Below are 18,156 nucleotides of genomic sequence, written 5' to 3' on the forward strand. Positions count from 1 at the left end.
ACAGAACGAGATACAAAGCATACAAACACTGTGGCGTAGTGTGCCAACAGAAGGAGACTGCGTCCTAACTGTTTTCCGTAATTAACAATCATGTTAAGTTTTAAATCATGTCCTCCCATTCTGTTTTGAACCATTGTGTAACTCCAAAACTAAACTAATATTTGTAATTTGTTCCTATTATCTTTTGCAAACCATGCCTACTTAAATTGTGATTCTATGTTTTATATTTGTTGACGGTCCCTTGGTGTACAGTTATGCGGCTCACAGAGTGACTTGTTGTTTTCAGACACTCCCGTGCGTGGTCCAATCACAGCGCTGGGTTTCTGTTTCCGGGATGTTTGGTGATGTGGCTTTGGTGAATCCTGGAGACGAAATTGATCAAATAAACCACGCAGCTCTTCCCTGCGCCGATTACACAGGTTAGTTTCATGCTTAATAACATTAACAAGCTGCATCTAAACGTTTTCATCCGCTGACATGCACAAACACAAGTACATTTATAAATATCGTTACAGTTGTTTACGAGTCATCAGCACGAGCTCACTTAAAGCTTGCGCTCATTACTGCCGCTCATTGGGCTTTAACAATGCCGTTTTATAACCATTATGAAACATAAAAGTCATACCTTTATGTGCCTCGAACATTTGTGCTGATATCAATCGGTTTTGAAACACAAGGAAGAAGAGTCGCTCAATAATCTTTGCTGTTGTGTAGACAAAATGAAAGCGACGCAGCCGCAGTCAGTTAACAACATATATTTGATTCGGCGTTTTTCGGTTCTCTTCGTTTCTCTTCGTTTCTCTCCGCTATATGGCTCTGCCAAAGGTGGTTATTTATTATCAGGAAAGATAAACTCAATGTTGTTATTCCGTTCACGCCTCCTTTGGTTACTGTCAGTACAGCATGACACACATTACGTAACCATTAAAGGGTCCTGATTTGAGTTCATCAAGTGATCTAATTATTCATTATGTATTTTGAGTTATGCGTGTGATGTGCTTTTTTTTACAGTCTATAGATGTGCTCAGTCTGTGTCCAATCAAAATCTATGAGAAATACAACTTAACATAAATATAGACTAACCAAACTGTAATATATTTACTTTGATCCCTATATGGATTTGATTTATTAATGTGATGTACTGCAACAGAGAAGCGTGTTATATTTATATAAAATGAATATTTAATGCCAAACTGTCATTACTAGGTGTTGGCTCACATGGGTTCTAGAGAACTAAATGTCCCTTTAAATAAATTAATCAATAATTAATTGAAAGTCTATCTGTCCTTATCTGATTCTGGCTTTGTCACACTTGTATGCTAAACGTGCTAAAACAGTTTCAGTAATTCACTCAGTGAAGAGCTTGATAGAAAATACTTGAGCTGTGAACTAACATTTCATTGCATATCTTTACATGCAGATCAGCCATGTTAAGCCGGCTGACCCAAGGGGTGTCCTCGGTCCTCCAGGAGCTCTCGGGTGAGGAACGCTCTGATGGAGACTTACAGGTGATTACACAAAATCCTGTAGTGGCATGGACCAAACTAAACACGTCATCAGAGAAGAGAAGTCGCTGCAAGAGAGAGGGAAAGTTATTTTGATTAAAGATTACGAGGGCACATGAATGAAGTGCATGGGTAAATCATTTATAATAAATACTGTAATATTCCACACAAAAAAAAAAGATTTGTCAATTTTGATATCATGGTGACTTTAGGACAAGTTGTTATTACAGTTGTGATGAAACAGAAGTAGAGATAGACATTTGATTCTTCGCAAGGTTAAAATGAAAAATGAGACGCATACATGGATGAACTGTTCATAGTGAGATCTGCAACATGCAGTTTGTTGAAATAGGTCAGTTTCGCACTGACTTTAATGTAATTACCCATCTAGAGAACCAGCTCTATACTTTGAATGTTGTCTTTTGGAGCAGGATGGGCTGGTGCCTCAGCCCCAGCCTGATTCTGAAGCATCCGTGGAGGGCCCGGGTCCCTCAGAAGAGGTCCTGGAGAGGCTGTCCCAGACAGAGCAGCTGGTGGTTCAGCTGAAGGAGCTGATTCGAGAGAAGGACAGTCTGCTCGCCAGCACTGAAAAACAGTTCAAGGTGTGGGCTTGCATAATGAGAAAGGAAAAAACAAGTGGCACTAGCTAGACCGTGAATATTAACAGGTCTAAATCTTTATTTTTGTCCTCATACAGGAGGAGAAAGAACAGGCAGAAGTCAAGTTTACTAAGCTTAAACTGCAAGCCAAAGCTAAGATGGCCTCCCTAAACAAACAGATCACTGAGCTGAAAGGACAAGAAGCATTGAACAGCAGTCAGGTAAAGTTGATATATTTATATTATTTAATTAAAGACCAACTTTAATTATGATTAATTATTATGACCAACTTAGATTATTTAATATGACAATATATTCCAATATGATTATGATTGTGGTGCTTAATATTGTTCATCTTAATACAGTCAGTGTTTGCCAAATTCATTAGTTTTTCCTGCAGCATTATGATGATGATTATTATTATTATTTTCAGAATTCAGAGAGCTCTTTCCAAATGGCTCCAGGAGTGGAGGAGGAGCTCCAGCAGCTGAAAGAAAAGCTCAGCCAGGCGGAGACATCCAACAAGATCCTCCAACAGCAGCTCTGGGAGGCTGAACAGCGTGTGAGAGAGGAGGGTCATGCAGAGCAGGTGTGTTTCACCCAAAACTTTTCCTTTAAGCACCAAATGTCTTTAAGCTGAGGTACTTATTTTGTTAAAATCTTGAAATGTGTCATATGATGGTCAAGGTTTTTGAAGGTACTGTTTTATTTCTCTAATAGTCTGATCTAAAATCTATATCTACTTTTTTATGTTTTCAAATGTTGTCCAGGTGCGAATCCTGCAGGCTGTGGTGAAAGAAAAAGATGTTCGATTTCAAGATCAAATCCTTAAACATGAGCAAGAACTCCTCAGTCTCACGCAGACCTCAAATGACCCAGACTTACAGCAGGTATTTCTCATGTTTCGGCACTTTCCATAAATAAGGTCCCCTTTCATATTCCATTTTCTTTGATATTTCTTTTTCTTAGTCTCTATACAGATTATAGTGTTGAGTGCATTCGTCAAGCTCAACCATACCAAAGTTATGATAATAGGAAATAAAAGTTTATCAGTAACTACAAACCAATATTAGGTCCCAAACCAGCTTGCTCCTACTGAGGTATAGCTTAAAGGTAGGGTAGGCAATTTGTTTTATAAACACTTTTTGTTATACTGGTTGAAACTCTCTTTCACAACCAATCACAAATATTAAAACATGTACATGTATCTTCTGTGGAAGCCTCAGGACAAAAAATGTTCGTCCAATCATTGCATTCGGTCCGAATCCAATGATATGATGTCCTACCTGCCTGTCAACATGTATGTATTTCCATGCCTCCGTCTTCACACCCTGCTCACACAGACATCACATGTCATCAGCGCGTTGTAGACACAGTTATGAGGTAATTTAACACGGCCTCTTGTCTTGTGACGCTTTGCAAACTCTGCTGTGTGCATTCATTTGTTTTGAAGGAGGCAAATCTTTAGAGAGCGCTCTGAAGGTAGGGTGGGATCTCATGCTTTCAAAACTAGCTTGCTATTGCTAGCCTCTCCCTACCTTTGATTTAGGATACATTTACAAGCCTGTTACCCATTATGGTTAATTTTTTTGGTTGATTAATTTATTGCTTAATTTTATTCATTTCAAATTCTATTTTGTTATTTCATGAAAATAATGCTGTCACACTATTTATAGAGTTATAACCTTCATTCAGACATGTCCCATGTTTTGGTTACAGGGTTTCAAAAAAATAGCAATAAACATAGAAAATGAATAGAACAATAAAGATATATATATATATAAAAAGTTAGCTTTTTTGGCAGCAAACACTTAATATGGGTTTGGTTCATACAGGGATTTAAAAAAAGTACCCCATGTGTAAAATGTAATATTCTGCTGTGTCTTTAATGCTGTGGGCCTAATTTTCTGCCAGAGGTCCGGGACATCTTGTTCAGATACATGGCATCATGGATTCGATCAAATTCCAACAGATAAAAAAATCAAAACCTGACAGCTGACTCAGAGCTGTTATCTTGGAAAAAGGAAGTTGCAAAAAGTATTTAATAAAAGGGGGCAAATAATTGTTCCCAACGTGTTCTGGAGAAAAACAGTTATTTCATAATGTGATTTCCCCCCACTTTCAATTATTTTACTTCAATGAAAGGTTAGATTTTTGCAAAAAAAAAAAAATACAATATCAAAAGGATTGACAATGCAGATTTACTGGATATGTAAGAGAGAGAGAGAGAAAAAGAGCAGCAATGTAAGGACATCATTGTCTTGCTGTTTTCATATTTATTTTGTTTTGTTTTGGGATAGCCTGAGGTGTTGTAACCATATTTGTGTGTTATTATAAAGCATGAAATCATAGCTCATCATGTTACCATGGCAATTTTGATCTAAGCTGTCTAGTTTCACATTCTGTGAGCAGCATCCAACTCTTGGCATGTTATGTTTTGTTCACATTTTTGGACAGGAATTAAGAAAGCAAGCTTGGATTAAGACTGATCTTTTAAATATTTGTTCATTTCTGATAAATCAAACCCTGCAGCAAGTATCTATACCTCTATATCTCGTTCTGTGTTGGGCTTTAATCCTGTTTATTGTTTTACAGGCTCTTCGTGCATCCCAGCAGCGCATAGAGGAGTTGGAGGAGTCTTTGCGTTCTCGTTCAGAAGTCCTAGAAATGTTGCAGCAGGAACTCAATAGTGCAGACCAGCAGAAACAGGTCAGCCTAACACATATATTTTACACTGTGCCCTGTAAGTTTGACTGTCGTTACAGAAAGCGAAATATGTTACAAATCATCAGTCAAACAAGAGATATTTGCCCATAACAACATACAGCTATGTGGTGATTTTGAACCAGTTAGATTTCACTGCGGGAAACCCCAGCTGTGTGATCAAAAATAGAATCCAAGTAACCAATAGAATTCCTTGTTGCATGCTGTGGTCTCAGCTGGTTAGGCTAAAATCTCTGATTTAAAGAAGCAGTTTATTCATAACTATTCTAGGAGTATTTCCTTTCACATTTTATATTATTTGTTGACCCTTAAGCAAGATTATAAACATGATGAATGTTTAATTTCTACAGATTCTGACTACTCAGTTCAGGCAGATGGAGCTGGAGTTGGCAGAAGCCCAGAGACTGAGAGAAGAGGAGAGGCAGCAGTGGACCATGCGAGCTGAGGAAGAACTCCAGGCTCTTAGAGCCAGACTAGAGGCTTCAGAGAGTGAGAGAGACCAGACCGTCAATTCTCTCAACGATGAATTACAGAAAAAGATAACAGAGATGGATGAAATGAGAGCAAAACTTGAATCTGAAGAAAGAGAGAAAGAAGAAACACTGGAGAAATTGAAAGAAAGAGAAACTGACTTTGAGGCAGAAATTGCCAAAATGAAAGTATGTCTAGAAGCCAGATTGGAGACATCAGAGAGTGAGAGAGAGCACAGCATCAGTGCACTCAACGTCAACGTTACCCATCTCAACGCTGAATTACTGAAAAGGACCGCAGAGTTGGATGAAATGAGAACAAAACTTGAATCTGAGCAAAGTGAAAAGGAAGAAATGCTGGAGAAATTGAAAGAGAGAGAAACTAGCTTTGAGGCAGAGCTGGCCAACATGAAAGTATCTCTAGAAGCTAGATTAGAAACACAAGAAAGTGAAAGAGACCAGATCATTAGTGCTCTCAACACCGAATTACTGAAAAAGACAGCGGATGTGGATGAAATGAGAGCAAAGCTTGAATTTAAAGAAAGAGAGAATGACCAAATGCTGGAGAAATTTAAAGAGAGAGAGACTAGCTTTGAGGCAGAGCTGGCCAACATGAAAGTATCTCTAGAAGCCAGATTAGAAACAACAGAAAGTGAAAAAGAGCAGAACATCATTGCTCTCAATGCTGAATTAATGAAAAAGACCACAGAGTTGGATGAACTGAGGGAAAAACTTTCAGCTGAAGAGAGAGAACGACTGGAGACATTTCAAGAGAGACAGACAAGCTTTGAGACAGAGCTGGCCAACTTGCAAGCCAGTCTGGAAGTCACAGAGAAACAGAAAGAGGAAATGACAAAGAAGCTGGAGGTGGAGCTTGCAAGTCGCATGGAAGAGCTTCATCGTCTTCAGGAGAAGCTTGAAGAAGTAGAAAGAGCAAGGGAAGAAGAATCTAAGAGTGAAAGAGATAACTTAGCACAGATGCAAAATGAGCTTGAGTCATTGAGAGAGGCACTGGACACCAGTAAAGAGGAACATAAAGCAGGACTTCAAACCAAGGATGCACTGGAGAAACTTTGGAGAGGAATTCGATCTTTGACAACTACTGGGGAGGCAGAGGTGGAACTATCCATTCCTACAGACTCTGCACAGTTCTTAGAGGTGTTACCTGCTCTAGAAGCACGGCTGAGCAACTTTACAGATGAACAGCAGGAGAGTCAAGCACGCATGTCTCAGATCACACTCACTCTACAATCTCTGCAAGGTAAACAGCCCAGGAGAACAAAGTTCAAAGCAGCTTTTTGTGGTTTGAGTAAACTGTCCTTTGAAGCATTTTATCAACCAAACGAACAATATAGGGCATGTTGTTTGTACTGTGATCAAAAAGTAATTATGTCTTAATGCACCTGATGCTCTAGGTCAACTTGATAAAAGCAAAGCTGAAGGAGAGGAAGCAGTTGCTAGGATACAGGAACTGGAGCAACAACTTCTGACTGTTCAGGTAGGTGGATTGCAAAAATACGTTGAAGCTTTTTAAATATTGCGTTTTTCAGTGCAGTTAGTCTTTTTAATCTTTTGAATGCGATTAGTAAGAGTTAAAGTAAGCTTCAAGTGTTCAAATAAGTACCTGGGGTTCTTGGTATTAAATCTGTCATGCATTATTTAAGCTATGGACATGAATGACACTTCAAATCATACAGATTGTTGTACAGTTGAGCTATTTTTCTATTACTTTTCATAGTCATCGGACTTACAATTTGCAACCAAAAACAAGCATGAATGTTATTAATGCAATGGAGATGCTCCACAGAATAAGATGCACTTGTCTAGGGCAATGTGTCTGCTATAGCAAACTCATTTGGATGTATATAGCACAATCTGTGTCTGGTGCAACAGACACAAGGTGACATTAATGCCTAGACGGTTTGTCTCACAGATTATCAGGCCAGAGATATTATAATCCTCCCGACTTCCATCATCTATTCCTATTTCTGGCCCGACATAAAAGGGCATAGTTATGAAGTATTAATAAGGGTATGGTCTGTTATGGTGTTCAAATAACTGCAGTTACTGTGGGAATTCAGCAGACCAGTGCACTCTCAATAAGCATGCATTAGTGTGAGCAGACTGTTTGTTGTAACATTAGGGCTTGTCTTTCCTAGGTTACTGGTGAGTCATTAGGTGGTCATGTGACTGACCTGCCTGTGAAGGATTTGGATAGGACACACCAGGGTAAGTTTAATTTGCCCTTGTGTAGCTGAATGTACTTTAAACTGCAGTGATTATTTTAGTAACAGCAATCCAATTTTCTTCCATAATTGTCTTGCTTTCTAGTAGAGAACATTGTGGTTTCTAAACTTAAACTAAAAATGTTTGTAATGTTTAGATATTAGCTAGGACAACCAGAAAGACAGGTTTCCTCAGTCAAAACACAAAACATTAACAGGAAGTTAAGAATACTTGAACAATATGCATTTTAAACATGATACATTTTGCATGCTCAAGTTATTTGATGATTTTCACTTGATTGTCTCGTGATTTCTGTTTCAGATAACCGTGGAGATGGACATAGTTCAGAAAATGAAGTCCAGACTGATCGGATACTGTTTCTGGAGCAGGCGCTTGCAGATAGAGAAAGAGAACTTTTCACTCTCAGAGAAAAACTGTCACTCACCACAGGCCAAACTCTGAATATCCCAGAGGAGGAAAGTGCAGACAGTGTAAGCAGAGGAGACATCGCTGAGTTGCACGATAGCTCTACAGCTCTATCTAAGGTTCTTGAAGGCTCACAAGAGGAAGAGACAACACTTGTAGCAGTAGACACCTCTGTTCTGTCTGTCTCTGCTGACAATGAGAGTAGCCCTGAGCTTATAGCACCTCAACCTGATTCTCCTGGAGAATCAAAGGGTACTTCCTCGGATGAGATGGTGACAAGCAGTGATTCAGAGGTGGCTCATAGTAGCTGGACTCTTCTGGAAGCAGTCAACCAAGATGGGACTCAAGAGTGGTCGCCCCAAGTTCAGGACTTTGCAACAATACGCTTATCCACGCAATCTTGGGAAGAGACCTGTGATGAGCAGGTCGCATCAACAAGCTGCATAGTTGATATTGAATCAGCACCTTTAGTTATCCATGAAACTGTACAGGTACGTCTTGGCCAACAGGAGGGAAGTCTGCTAAATACAGATTCAAGCACTGGTCAGGCTTTTGCACAGGTATTAGCCGAAGAGATTCAGAAAAGATACAGTGAACTTCTGGGACAGCTTCAGCAGTTTAAAGACTCAGCCTTACAATCACAGGAGAAAGTCTTCCAGCTGGAGGAAGCTTTGAAGTCACTCACAGTTTCCAAAAATGAGGCTGAGTCCAGGGCAAACATCTACGAGAAAGAGCTGATCGAAGCTAAGGCATTGATTGAGCAAGAAAAATTAGATGGGCAAAGTATTGTTAATCAGTTTGAGAACTTGAAGGAAGAGTTTTGCTCTAAAGATGATGAGCTGCAAGTTTTACAGGCAGCCCTTGATGAATCCCAACAAAGACTTGTTGAACAAGAAGGTCAAGCTAGAATGCTGGCTGCTCAACTGGAGGACAGAGAGTTTGCTTCCTCCGAACTTGAACAGAAGCTCTTGGATATAGAGGGCAGGTTAGTGCAGGTCTCTCAGGAAGCTGACATGGCAAAAGCTGCTCTCATTGACAGGAAGGCTGATCTGGAAGACCTACAAAAGTGTATTTCACAGAAAGACCAGGAGATGATGGAAATCAATGATAGCATGACTGGCAAACTACTCCAGGCTGGAGAGGAAAATTTTTTAATAACCAGTGAAGTCAAAAAGCTAAAAGAGCAAATTTATGAACTTGAAAGTGTTAGGGATAACCAGCAGAAAATCCTAGAGGATAAAACAGCAGAAAGTCAGGAACTTGTTGCTTTACGAAATGAGAAAGAGGACTTGGTTACACAGATAGCTGCCATGAAGAAAGATGGAGAACAGGTCAAGAGAAAGCTGCAGGCAGCTCTGATACAGCGGAAAGAATTGATGAAAAAAGTTGCAGACTTCGAGAAGGGGGCTGAGAACAGGGAAGAAAAGGAAAGAGATGATAATGAGGGAATAACTCTTCAGTTTAAAAATGAAATTAAGGAAAAAGAGCTAGAAATACAGAGACTTGATGCTTTGTTGCAAGAAACCAGAGATGTCTTAAGTTTGAAAGATGAGACCTTAACAAGTCTGGAACAAAAAATCTGTAAACAAGATCAAGCATTGACTGAGTCGCATGCAGAAATACAACATTTAACAAAGCAGTATGTACAAATGAATGAACAACAAATGTCACAGGCAGCTGACGACAAAAATAGACTTCTTTCGCAGATAGCGTCCATGGAATCTGACATTGAAACATTGCATAAAAAGCTTCAGGAAGCTACTGATGCTCATGAGGACACTGTTGTGAAAGCTCAAGAGAAAGATCGTCATCATCTTGAGCAGATGAAACAGCAGAAAGAAGAATGCAGTGAGCTTCTTGAACGCCTCCAAACTGAAGAGGGAGAGAAAACTGGGTTGTTGAATCGTATTATGGAGCTAGAGGGTCTGCTAGAATCAAATAATGCTGCAGATAAAGTGGTGAGTGGGAATGTGGATAGTAATGTTGAGTCTACTACACAGAATCTAGAGAAACCAGAGACAAACGATTGGGTTCAGGAGGACTGGGTGGATTTTGCTTCAGCTGAGACTGAGACGCAACAACATAACAAACTTGGTGAGCAATCTCAGCAGCCCATGATAAAAGATAATGAGGACATTATAAATGCTCTCCAAGAGGAATTAAGAGTTGAGCAGGCTGCACGTGCGGAATTAGAGGTGCGTCTACAAGAGAGCCAATCCTCTCAATCACTTACTGATAGCAAATTCAAAGAACTTTCCCAAGAACTTGAAGACTTGAGAGAAAAGGAGAGGCAGATTGATGCTCTCACCAAGGAAATAGAGGCTCTTAGGGAGAAATGTCAGAGAGCCGAAGCGCATGCAGAGAATTTGAAAGCAGTGGTGGATGAGGCTAGGGAAGCAGCTAAAAGAAGCACCTCAGATGCTGAGTCCTTAATCAAAGCACTTCAGTCAGAAGTGGAAGAATTTAAACACTTTCTTAAAAACAAGAATGATGAGATTGTTGATTTAAGCCAACAGTTTAGTGAACAAAGTTCACTTCTACTTAAAATGCAGGAAACAGTACTGGCGAAAGATCAGCAGATTGCTTCATTACAAGAAGGGTTTAAAGCTGAGCAAGATAGGGTTAAAAAACTGGAAGCTGAAATGCCACAACGTGAGGAAGAAGAGAAGGATAATAGTGCCAAACTCCAACAGCTTCAACGTAAACTTCAGGCTGCTCTTGTATCACGCAAGGAGGCAATCAAAGAGAGACAGGCGTTGAAGGAGGAAAAGGCTGATGCTGAGAAGATAAGATTAGAGCTACAACAGAAGCTGGAGTTAATAGAGGTGGAGCTGAACAAGTCAAGAGAAGAAAGGAAGAAGTTAATTGAGGAGGTGGATCGAACTTTGTTGGAAAACCAGAGTCTGAGTGCGTCCTGTGAGAGCCTTAAACTTGCTATGGAGGGTGTTTTGAATGAGAAGGATGCATACAAACGACAAGCTGAGAGTGCCAAAGAGGAATCCGAACAAGTGTGCAGGCAGCTGGAAGAAAAGGTGCAAAGCATGAAAGAAGAGTATGAATCTCTACTCAAGTCATATGAAAATGTGAGTGATGAAGCTGAACGAGTGAGACGAGTGCTTGAAGCTGCTCGACAGGAGAGGCAGGAGTTAGCAGCCAAATCACGAGCCCATGAGGTAGCCAGACAAGAGGCGGAGAGGTTAGCTGAGGAAGCTATGAAGGAGGTGGATGTTGTGAAAGAAAAAATGAGAAAATTTGCCAAGGTCAAACATCAAAAGATTATGGATCTAGAGGAGGAGAATGAAAGGCTTAGGGAGCAGGACGAGAAGAAACTGGTCACACATACAGAAACTGCGCTGAAACAAGAGCTTGAGCGAGTCAAACAAGAGTTTGAGACCTTGAAAACAAATTATAATATTGCTATGGATGATAAAAACTCTTTGGAGCATGAAGCTGAGGAATTGAGGCAGCGTTTGGCTGAGGAAAGTTACACAAAGGGCAGTGAAACCCTGGACACATGCTCCATGGAGACTTTTAAGGAGGTTAAAGTCGTCTCACAGCAGAGAAGTCCTGATTTAATTGAAATCCAAGAGTACCAGAATGAAAGCATTTCCCTTGAGGCTGATCTCACTAAGCCAGTGGAATCCATTAATACTTCACTTGAACAAGAAGTCACAAAATTGCAAGCAAAGATGAATGCTCAAACAGAGGAGAGGCTCAAGGAGCTGGAGACCTCTCTCGAAACGGCAGAGAGTAAGATAAGGGATCTTGAAGCTGCTCTTGAGGATCACATGGAATCCAGAAAAAAGCAAGAATCCATGCTTAATGCAGAGCTGGATTCCCTCAACCAGCAGCTTCAGGAGACTTTAGAAAGAGAGAGCCTCCTCAATGTAGAGATCTCTAAGAAAGAGACCCAACTACAAGAACTCCGCACTAGCCTAGAGGCTGAAAGAGATGACTTAGAGGAGCGGTTGATGAACCAGCTGGCTCAGCTCAATGGCAGCATTGCAGGCTACCAGCAAGAGGCATCTGACAGTCGTGATCGCCTTACGGACATGCAGAGGGATTTGGAGAAACTGGAGAGAGAGCGGGCTGAGCTGGAAGCTGAGGTGGCAAGTGAGAGGGGCCGGGCAGCCAGGATGGAGGAGGACATGAGGCAGGCCCAACGAGAAAGAGGAGAGGCAGAGGCTGAGGCAGGCAAACAAAGAGAGCTGGAGCAGAAGTTGAAATCTGCACAGAGGTTTAAAGAAGGTAGTCAAAGTAGAACACGTCAGCTTGAGGAACTGCTGAGGGAAAAGCAACTTGAAGTCCGTCAGCTACAGAAAGACTGCATTGAGTACCAGGAAAGAATAAGTGAACTGGGTAAAGAAGTTAAGTCAGTGCTGTTGGGTAGAGATGAGCTGAGTGCAGAACTTGAGGCAGCGCGCTTGGAAATTGCAAAGAACTTGCAAGACAGAACAAGTATTGCATCTGAACTTTCAACATGTAAAGTGAAGCTGGACATGGCACTGGAAGAAGCAAAGCAGGCCCAAGCAGACAAGCTAGCTGCAGAACAAATGGTACAACGCAAAGAGGTCGAGTTGAAGGCAGATGCAGAGCGTACCCTGGATGAAGTCAGGTATCGCCTTGGAGCCGAGCTTAAACAGATGGAATTAAGACTAGAAAAATCTTACAGGGAGCGGGAGAGGGAGGAAGAGGCAACCTTGGAGGCAAGGAGTATTGCTGAGGCCACAGACAAGCATGCCCAGGAAATGCAAGCCCGTCTGGATAAAGCACTGGCTCGGTTGGCAGCCTTTTCGCGCTCCATGTCGTCCCTGCAGGATGATCGTGATCGAGTGCTGGATGAGGCCAAGCAATGGGAGAGCCGTTTTCATAGCGAACTACAGGAAAAGGAGGCTGATGTTCGGGAGGCTGAGACTCGTGCTAAAGAACTAGCTGAGCAACTCCAGAAGGAGACCACCCTAAAAAAGGAGCTCCAGAGTTTATTGGAAAGGTTTGTTTTGTTTTTTGCTATTTTAAATCAGGTTCTGTTAACATCTGGTAATTATACTTTTACTGTTACAGTAAATTTTAAATAATAAATAAAATGTATCTCTGCAGAATGCAAAAGGCAGAAGAGAACCTACAACTAGAGCTGTCTGAGGTGGAAAAGAAACGCAATGAAAGCCTTGCAGCTCTTGAGAAAGAAAGAGTAGATCTGCAGCAGAAGCTCACTCTGGTAGAGACCAACCTGACCCAAACTCGCACCCAACTGACTACCCTGGAGACAGAGGCAGAGGGTCTACGGCACCGCACCAAAACCCTAGAAGAAGCAGTGTATAAGCTTCAGGGTGATGCTAACGAAGCACGTGCAGTGATCAAGGAAAGGGAGACAGAGGAAAGGAGACTATACTTGAGGCTTGAGCAACTGGAGACAGACCTGGGATCTTCAAAGAACCTTACTGAAACTCTTCAGGCTGCATTAGATGAGAAGGAGAAGAGGGAAATGGAGCTCCTTGGTGAGAAGGAGCAAGCTGTGACACAGGTACTTATACTGAATAATACCATAGTTTCTGAAATGAATCCATGCATATTTATTCATCTCATTATTAGTAATTTAATGCTATATAATAATACAGTAGGCTTTCTTTTCTTTTAGGCTGTAGAGGAAGCTAGAAAGGATGCAGATGGAAGGGCTGAGATGGCAGAAAAAGAGCTGGAGGAGAGGAGAGAAGAGCTGCGTGGTTTAGAAGAGAGGCTCCGTAAGGCTGTGGAGGATACCTTCCAGAGCAGAGCACAACTGGAGTCCTTCACTAAGGCTATGGGCTCCCTGCAGGATGACAGAGACAGAGTACTCAGCCAATACAAGCAGCTAGAGGAAAGACACCTCCAGGTAATGCTGCTCTGAATAATTTGATTAGATTTAAAAAAAAAAAAAAATCGCATAGCCTCTTTTGCATAATTAATACAGAGAATCTTTTAAAATTCTGACATTTTAAAATCTCATGTTCTCTCAGGTAATGATGGAGAAGGACAGCCTTATCCAGGAGGCTGCAGGTGAAAACAATGGATTAAAGGAGGAGCTTCGAGCCTTTTTGTCACAGCGGGATGACCTCAATGCTGAGAATGCCAAGCTGGCTGCCCAGCTTCATGGTTACAGAAATGACCTGAACCAGGTTCTTGCTATGAAGGACTCCCAGCACAAGCAGATTCTTGCTGCCCAAGTAGAGCGCATCAGTTTACTGGAGAGAGAGAAAGAAGGTCTTGAGAGCCATATTCGGGCTCTTGAAAAAGACGTTGCGCAAGGGAAGGTACTTCCATTGGTGCAGGAGAACTTAATCCAGGCCAGCGAAGGAAATGTTCGAGTCGATAGGCAAGATGCACCCGGGGCCGAGGTAGAGAAGCTCAGGGAACAGCTCAAAGCTGCTAGAAAACGCATCACCACTTTGGAGGAGACCTTGGAATCGGAGAAGGAGACCCAGGCACTCCACGGCAAAGAGTTGAAGGAGCTGCGGTGGGAAGGCGGCGTTCTGCGAACTGAAGCTGAAACAGCAGAGGAGAGGGTGGCGGAGTTGGCACGAGACCTGTTGATGATGGAGCAACAGCTTCTGGAGGAGAGGGAAGCAGCTTGTCAGCTTCGAGCTCAGAACCAGTCTTTTGGTCAAGCCATGACCTCTCTGCAGGTCTCAAGAGATCAAGCTGTCAGTGAGGCCAAAGAGCTGCGTCTCCGTTTAGATGACATAAACCGGACGGTTCACCCAGCTTCTCCCCCGAGTGGCTCCAAAGGAGAAGTGTGGAGCCTAAAAAATGCTCTAGCAGCACTGCAAAATGACAGGGAAAGAATGGTATGTAATGGATTACCTAATAATTTACTGTAAATATCAAAATATTGCATCCTGCCACCTTTAATAATGTTTGCAACCTATTAATTGCATCCCTCATGGTTCCTCAGTTGGAACAGCTGCAGTTGCAGCGGTCTGAATTGGATCGACTTGGATCTGGTGAACTATCCAGGCTCACTCAAGCTTTAGAGGAAGAGAGAAGAAAGGCAGAGGAGCGAGAGGAAAAAATCATGGCAGAGCTGAGGGATAGAGATGCCAAGATGGAGAGAGATAAGCAAGAACTGGAAATGCTCAGGTAAGATTGATCGGTTTAATTCATGACATGCCCTCTGCCATTCTGCTGTTTTGGTGGTAGTCTTGCAGAAAACCGCAAACGGCTGTACAGACAGCCTAAAATGAATTAGCCAGAAATGTTTGCATTCTTTGACCAGAATTTCTGTCACTCCAAAAGTGAAAAATACTGTTTCTCTTACAATTGCTTAATTTTTTTGTTTACATGTGTAGGTTTGAGATGACGGACTGGCAGGGCCAGGCCGAGCTCTTGAAGCAGCAGACCCTGGCCACCCTCTCAGACAGGGACCAACAGGTTCGCCAGCTTAATGCCATGCTGGAGGAAGCACGTGCATCAAAATTACGGCATGAGCACACACAAAGACAGGTAAAAGACAGAGATATTGGAAGCAGCCTAGAAATGTTCTATTTTCAGTCAATTCATCTACCTCTTTTCGTGTAGCTAGAAACATTTATAAATTCTAGTCTCTTCATTGTACTGTTGTCCTGTAATACGCTTTGTATGAAATGGGACTTTTTTTGCTTATTTCTCTGTGGTCTCAGACTTTTGAAGACCCACTTTATATTTAAGTATAGATCTTTGAAGTCCTTGATCTGTTTCATTGTCTTTAGTGTGATGCATCCAATGTTGATTTCTTTGTCCTTTAGGGAAGCCTTGCAGTAGACGCTGCACCTGGTGGTCCTCTAGAGCACAACGAAGGATATAAAGCGGAGTTCATTGAACTCCAGAGAAGGTACTGCTGCCAAGTTTAGTCTTCTCATTAATTATACTGACCTACAGTTGCATTTTGTCAATCTCTTTAGCACCGGTGCCACAAACTGCATTGATAGCAGTTGTAGATAATACTTCATACTGTATTTGAAAGGAATTGTGAAAGCATGTGATATGTAATAAGTTTATCTTTTCAAACATAGTCATTTTTGTTTGATTTTTTTTTTTTTCTATTAGCCTACTCTTTTTTTTATTTTTTTTATCAATGGCTATTCTTTATAGTGTTTTGAATATATTAACGATTTACAGTAGGTCAAAAGTAATCTAAAAGTAATCCAAAAGTAGTCGGATTATATTACCTAAAACGTTTTTGTAATGGATTACGCTACTAAATACATTTTTTCTCATGTAATTTGGAATAAATATCGTACTACAATTTGTAAGTAATCTACTCAGTACTGTGTTTACCACACTTTGCTGCTCTCAAATACATGGTGACCAAATATCAACAGTAAATTACCTGAGATATGACTTCTAGACTATTTGATTAGGTTATTAAACTATAAATCATAGGTTATATGGGTTTCTCATGACTCTTTCAATGACTTTCCATGTGTTAACTTTAATTTCCCTTCTTACCAGTGCTGTATAGTAACTCTTCAATTCTATGTGTGTGTTTCTGTCAGGCTGGATGAGGAGTCAGAACAGAGACTCAGAGTAGAGGAGGAGCTCATCGCTGCACAGGATCGCCTCAAACGGTTTGACCCATATCTCAGATTAAGATCAACTCTCACTGCCCCTGACTCTGGGCATTATTGCTGCAGACTGCCTTTATGTGAAATGTATTAATTAAATAATTTGGAAACTAACATATGTCAATTTCCTTCATCATTTACAGCTATACACAGGGGGAGTGGCAGACAGCGTCCGAAGCAATGACGTCAGAGACAGCTGTACTTATTGAGCCACCAGAGGGTGCTGTTACACGGGTAAACACAAAACTTCAATGCAATTCCAAACCATTTGGTATAAAAATGCCATGGATATATAAATGTGTCTGTGTATACATGTATGTATATATATACTGGATATATCTGATGTATATTTTCTTTATCTCAGACTCGTAGTGGTGGACCTGGGCTGCTGCGGATGCTGCGAGTCGCCTTCTGCTCTCGTCAGCGCACCCCTCTGCTGGTGTCACTCTACCTGCTGACTGTTCACGTACTGTTGCTGCTATGCATGGGAGGATATCTGTGAGAGAGACTCATCAGGCTTTACTGAGCGGAAGACAGTTACATATTCATTCAGTTATTCTAAACAAAACCAATGGACAGGATTAACTAATTTACATTCGTCTGTGAACATTTTTCCTTGCTTTTTTTTTAACCAAAGTTACATCTGATTCTGTTTGTTTTGTTCTCTATTTTTATCGGAGTGCTCTGACAAAAATAATTTCCACCCAGTTTTAATGGGACTTGTCCAGACTAGTAACACTAGAGCACTACCTGCACTTCCTCAAGAACATTGTTTTACCCTTTAAGAACGCCCTCATTAATGAAAAAAAATGTTTATGCAAAATGTAGATGACGTTGACTTGGTATATTGTCCGTTTTTTCTTTTTCTTTTCTGTCAAACAAGGTTTCACATTGTCTGGGAAATTGCATAAAGGTAGACATAAAAATACTTATTTTGACCACATTCCAGCTTCCTATAATTAGTATTATTCCAACTTCCTATAATTATCTCTTTATTTCCGCAAGTCAGTGCATTGAAATGTAATGTAACGGCAAAGCTGATACAGTTACTGTACGTGTCTACTAGAAACGTCCTAGTTTGCTGACGTTCTCTTTTATGGCAGATAAGTTTGACAGCTTTGTGCAATACTGTAATTTATGTTTGTTTTTTTTGTTGGTTTTGTTGTTGTTTATTTTCTTTAACACACTACACATAATGGTCTTTACACCTGGACTACTATTGCTTTTATTCACCCTTAAAGGTATAAATGAAATACTTTAATCTTGGATTGTTTTTTTACCAATTTCTTTAGATGTTTTGGTTCTGTTTCAGTCCGAGTCAGCTTCATCAAGCTTCAGGTCATTCATGTTCTGCTTATTCTGGTTTTCTGAGCCAGACCCAGGCTTCCTATTCTCACTATTCTACTGTCACTCAGATCTGTTTGGGCTGTATAGGGCTGGATTAGATTATGGTTAAAATGTTGTCGTTTATAGTGAGATTTTAAGCACAGCCCAATGAGTGTTTAATCTGTAAAATCTCTGTAAATTATCCTTTCTCTCTCCCTCCTGCTACCCTGTTGTAGGGGCTATTTTTTGGAAATAAAGTCTATTTATGTGAAGACAAACACATCTAGTGTGTGGTGGGGCTGTT

General features: G+C 41.0%; 1 protein-coding gene across 1 annotated transcript; it reads left to right on the forward strand.

The window, feature by feature from the left end:
* Positions 1 to 289: 289 nt before the first annotated feature.
* On the forward strand, positions 290 to 18,134 carry golgb1 (golgin B1). The gene is made up of 20 exons (XM_084112375.1): positions 290 to 419; positions 1,421 to 1,508; positions 1,937 to 2,107; positions 2,203 to 2,325; positions 2,538 to 2,693; positions 2,875 to 2,994; positions 4,700 to 4,813; positions 5,179 to 6,559; positions 6,714 to 6,796; positions 7,458 to 7,527; positions 7,846 to 12,940; positions 13,048 to 13,471; positions 13,586 to 13,819; positions 13,944 to 14,771; positions 14,879 to 15,063; positions 15,273 to 15,426; positions 15,708 to 15,793; positions 16,458 to 16,529; positions 16,670 to 16,760; positions 16,891 to 18,134. The coding sequence occupies exons 2-20, from the start codon at positions 1,428 to 1,430 to the stop codon at positions 17,026 to 17,028; spliced, it is 9,606 nt and encodes a 3,201-aa protein (XP_083968501.1). The 5' UTR covers positions 290 to 419; positions 1,421 to 1,427; the 3' UTR covers positions 17,029 to 18,134.
* Positions 18,135 to 18,156: the final 22 nt, after the last annotated feature.

Source organism: Abramis brama, assembly GCF_963993115.1.
Source record: "Abramis brama genome assembly, chromosome: 4".
Taxonomy (NCBI): domain Eukaryota; kingdom Metazoa; phylum Chordata; class Actinopteri; order Cypriniformes; family Leuciscidae; genus Abramis; species Abramis brama.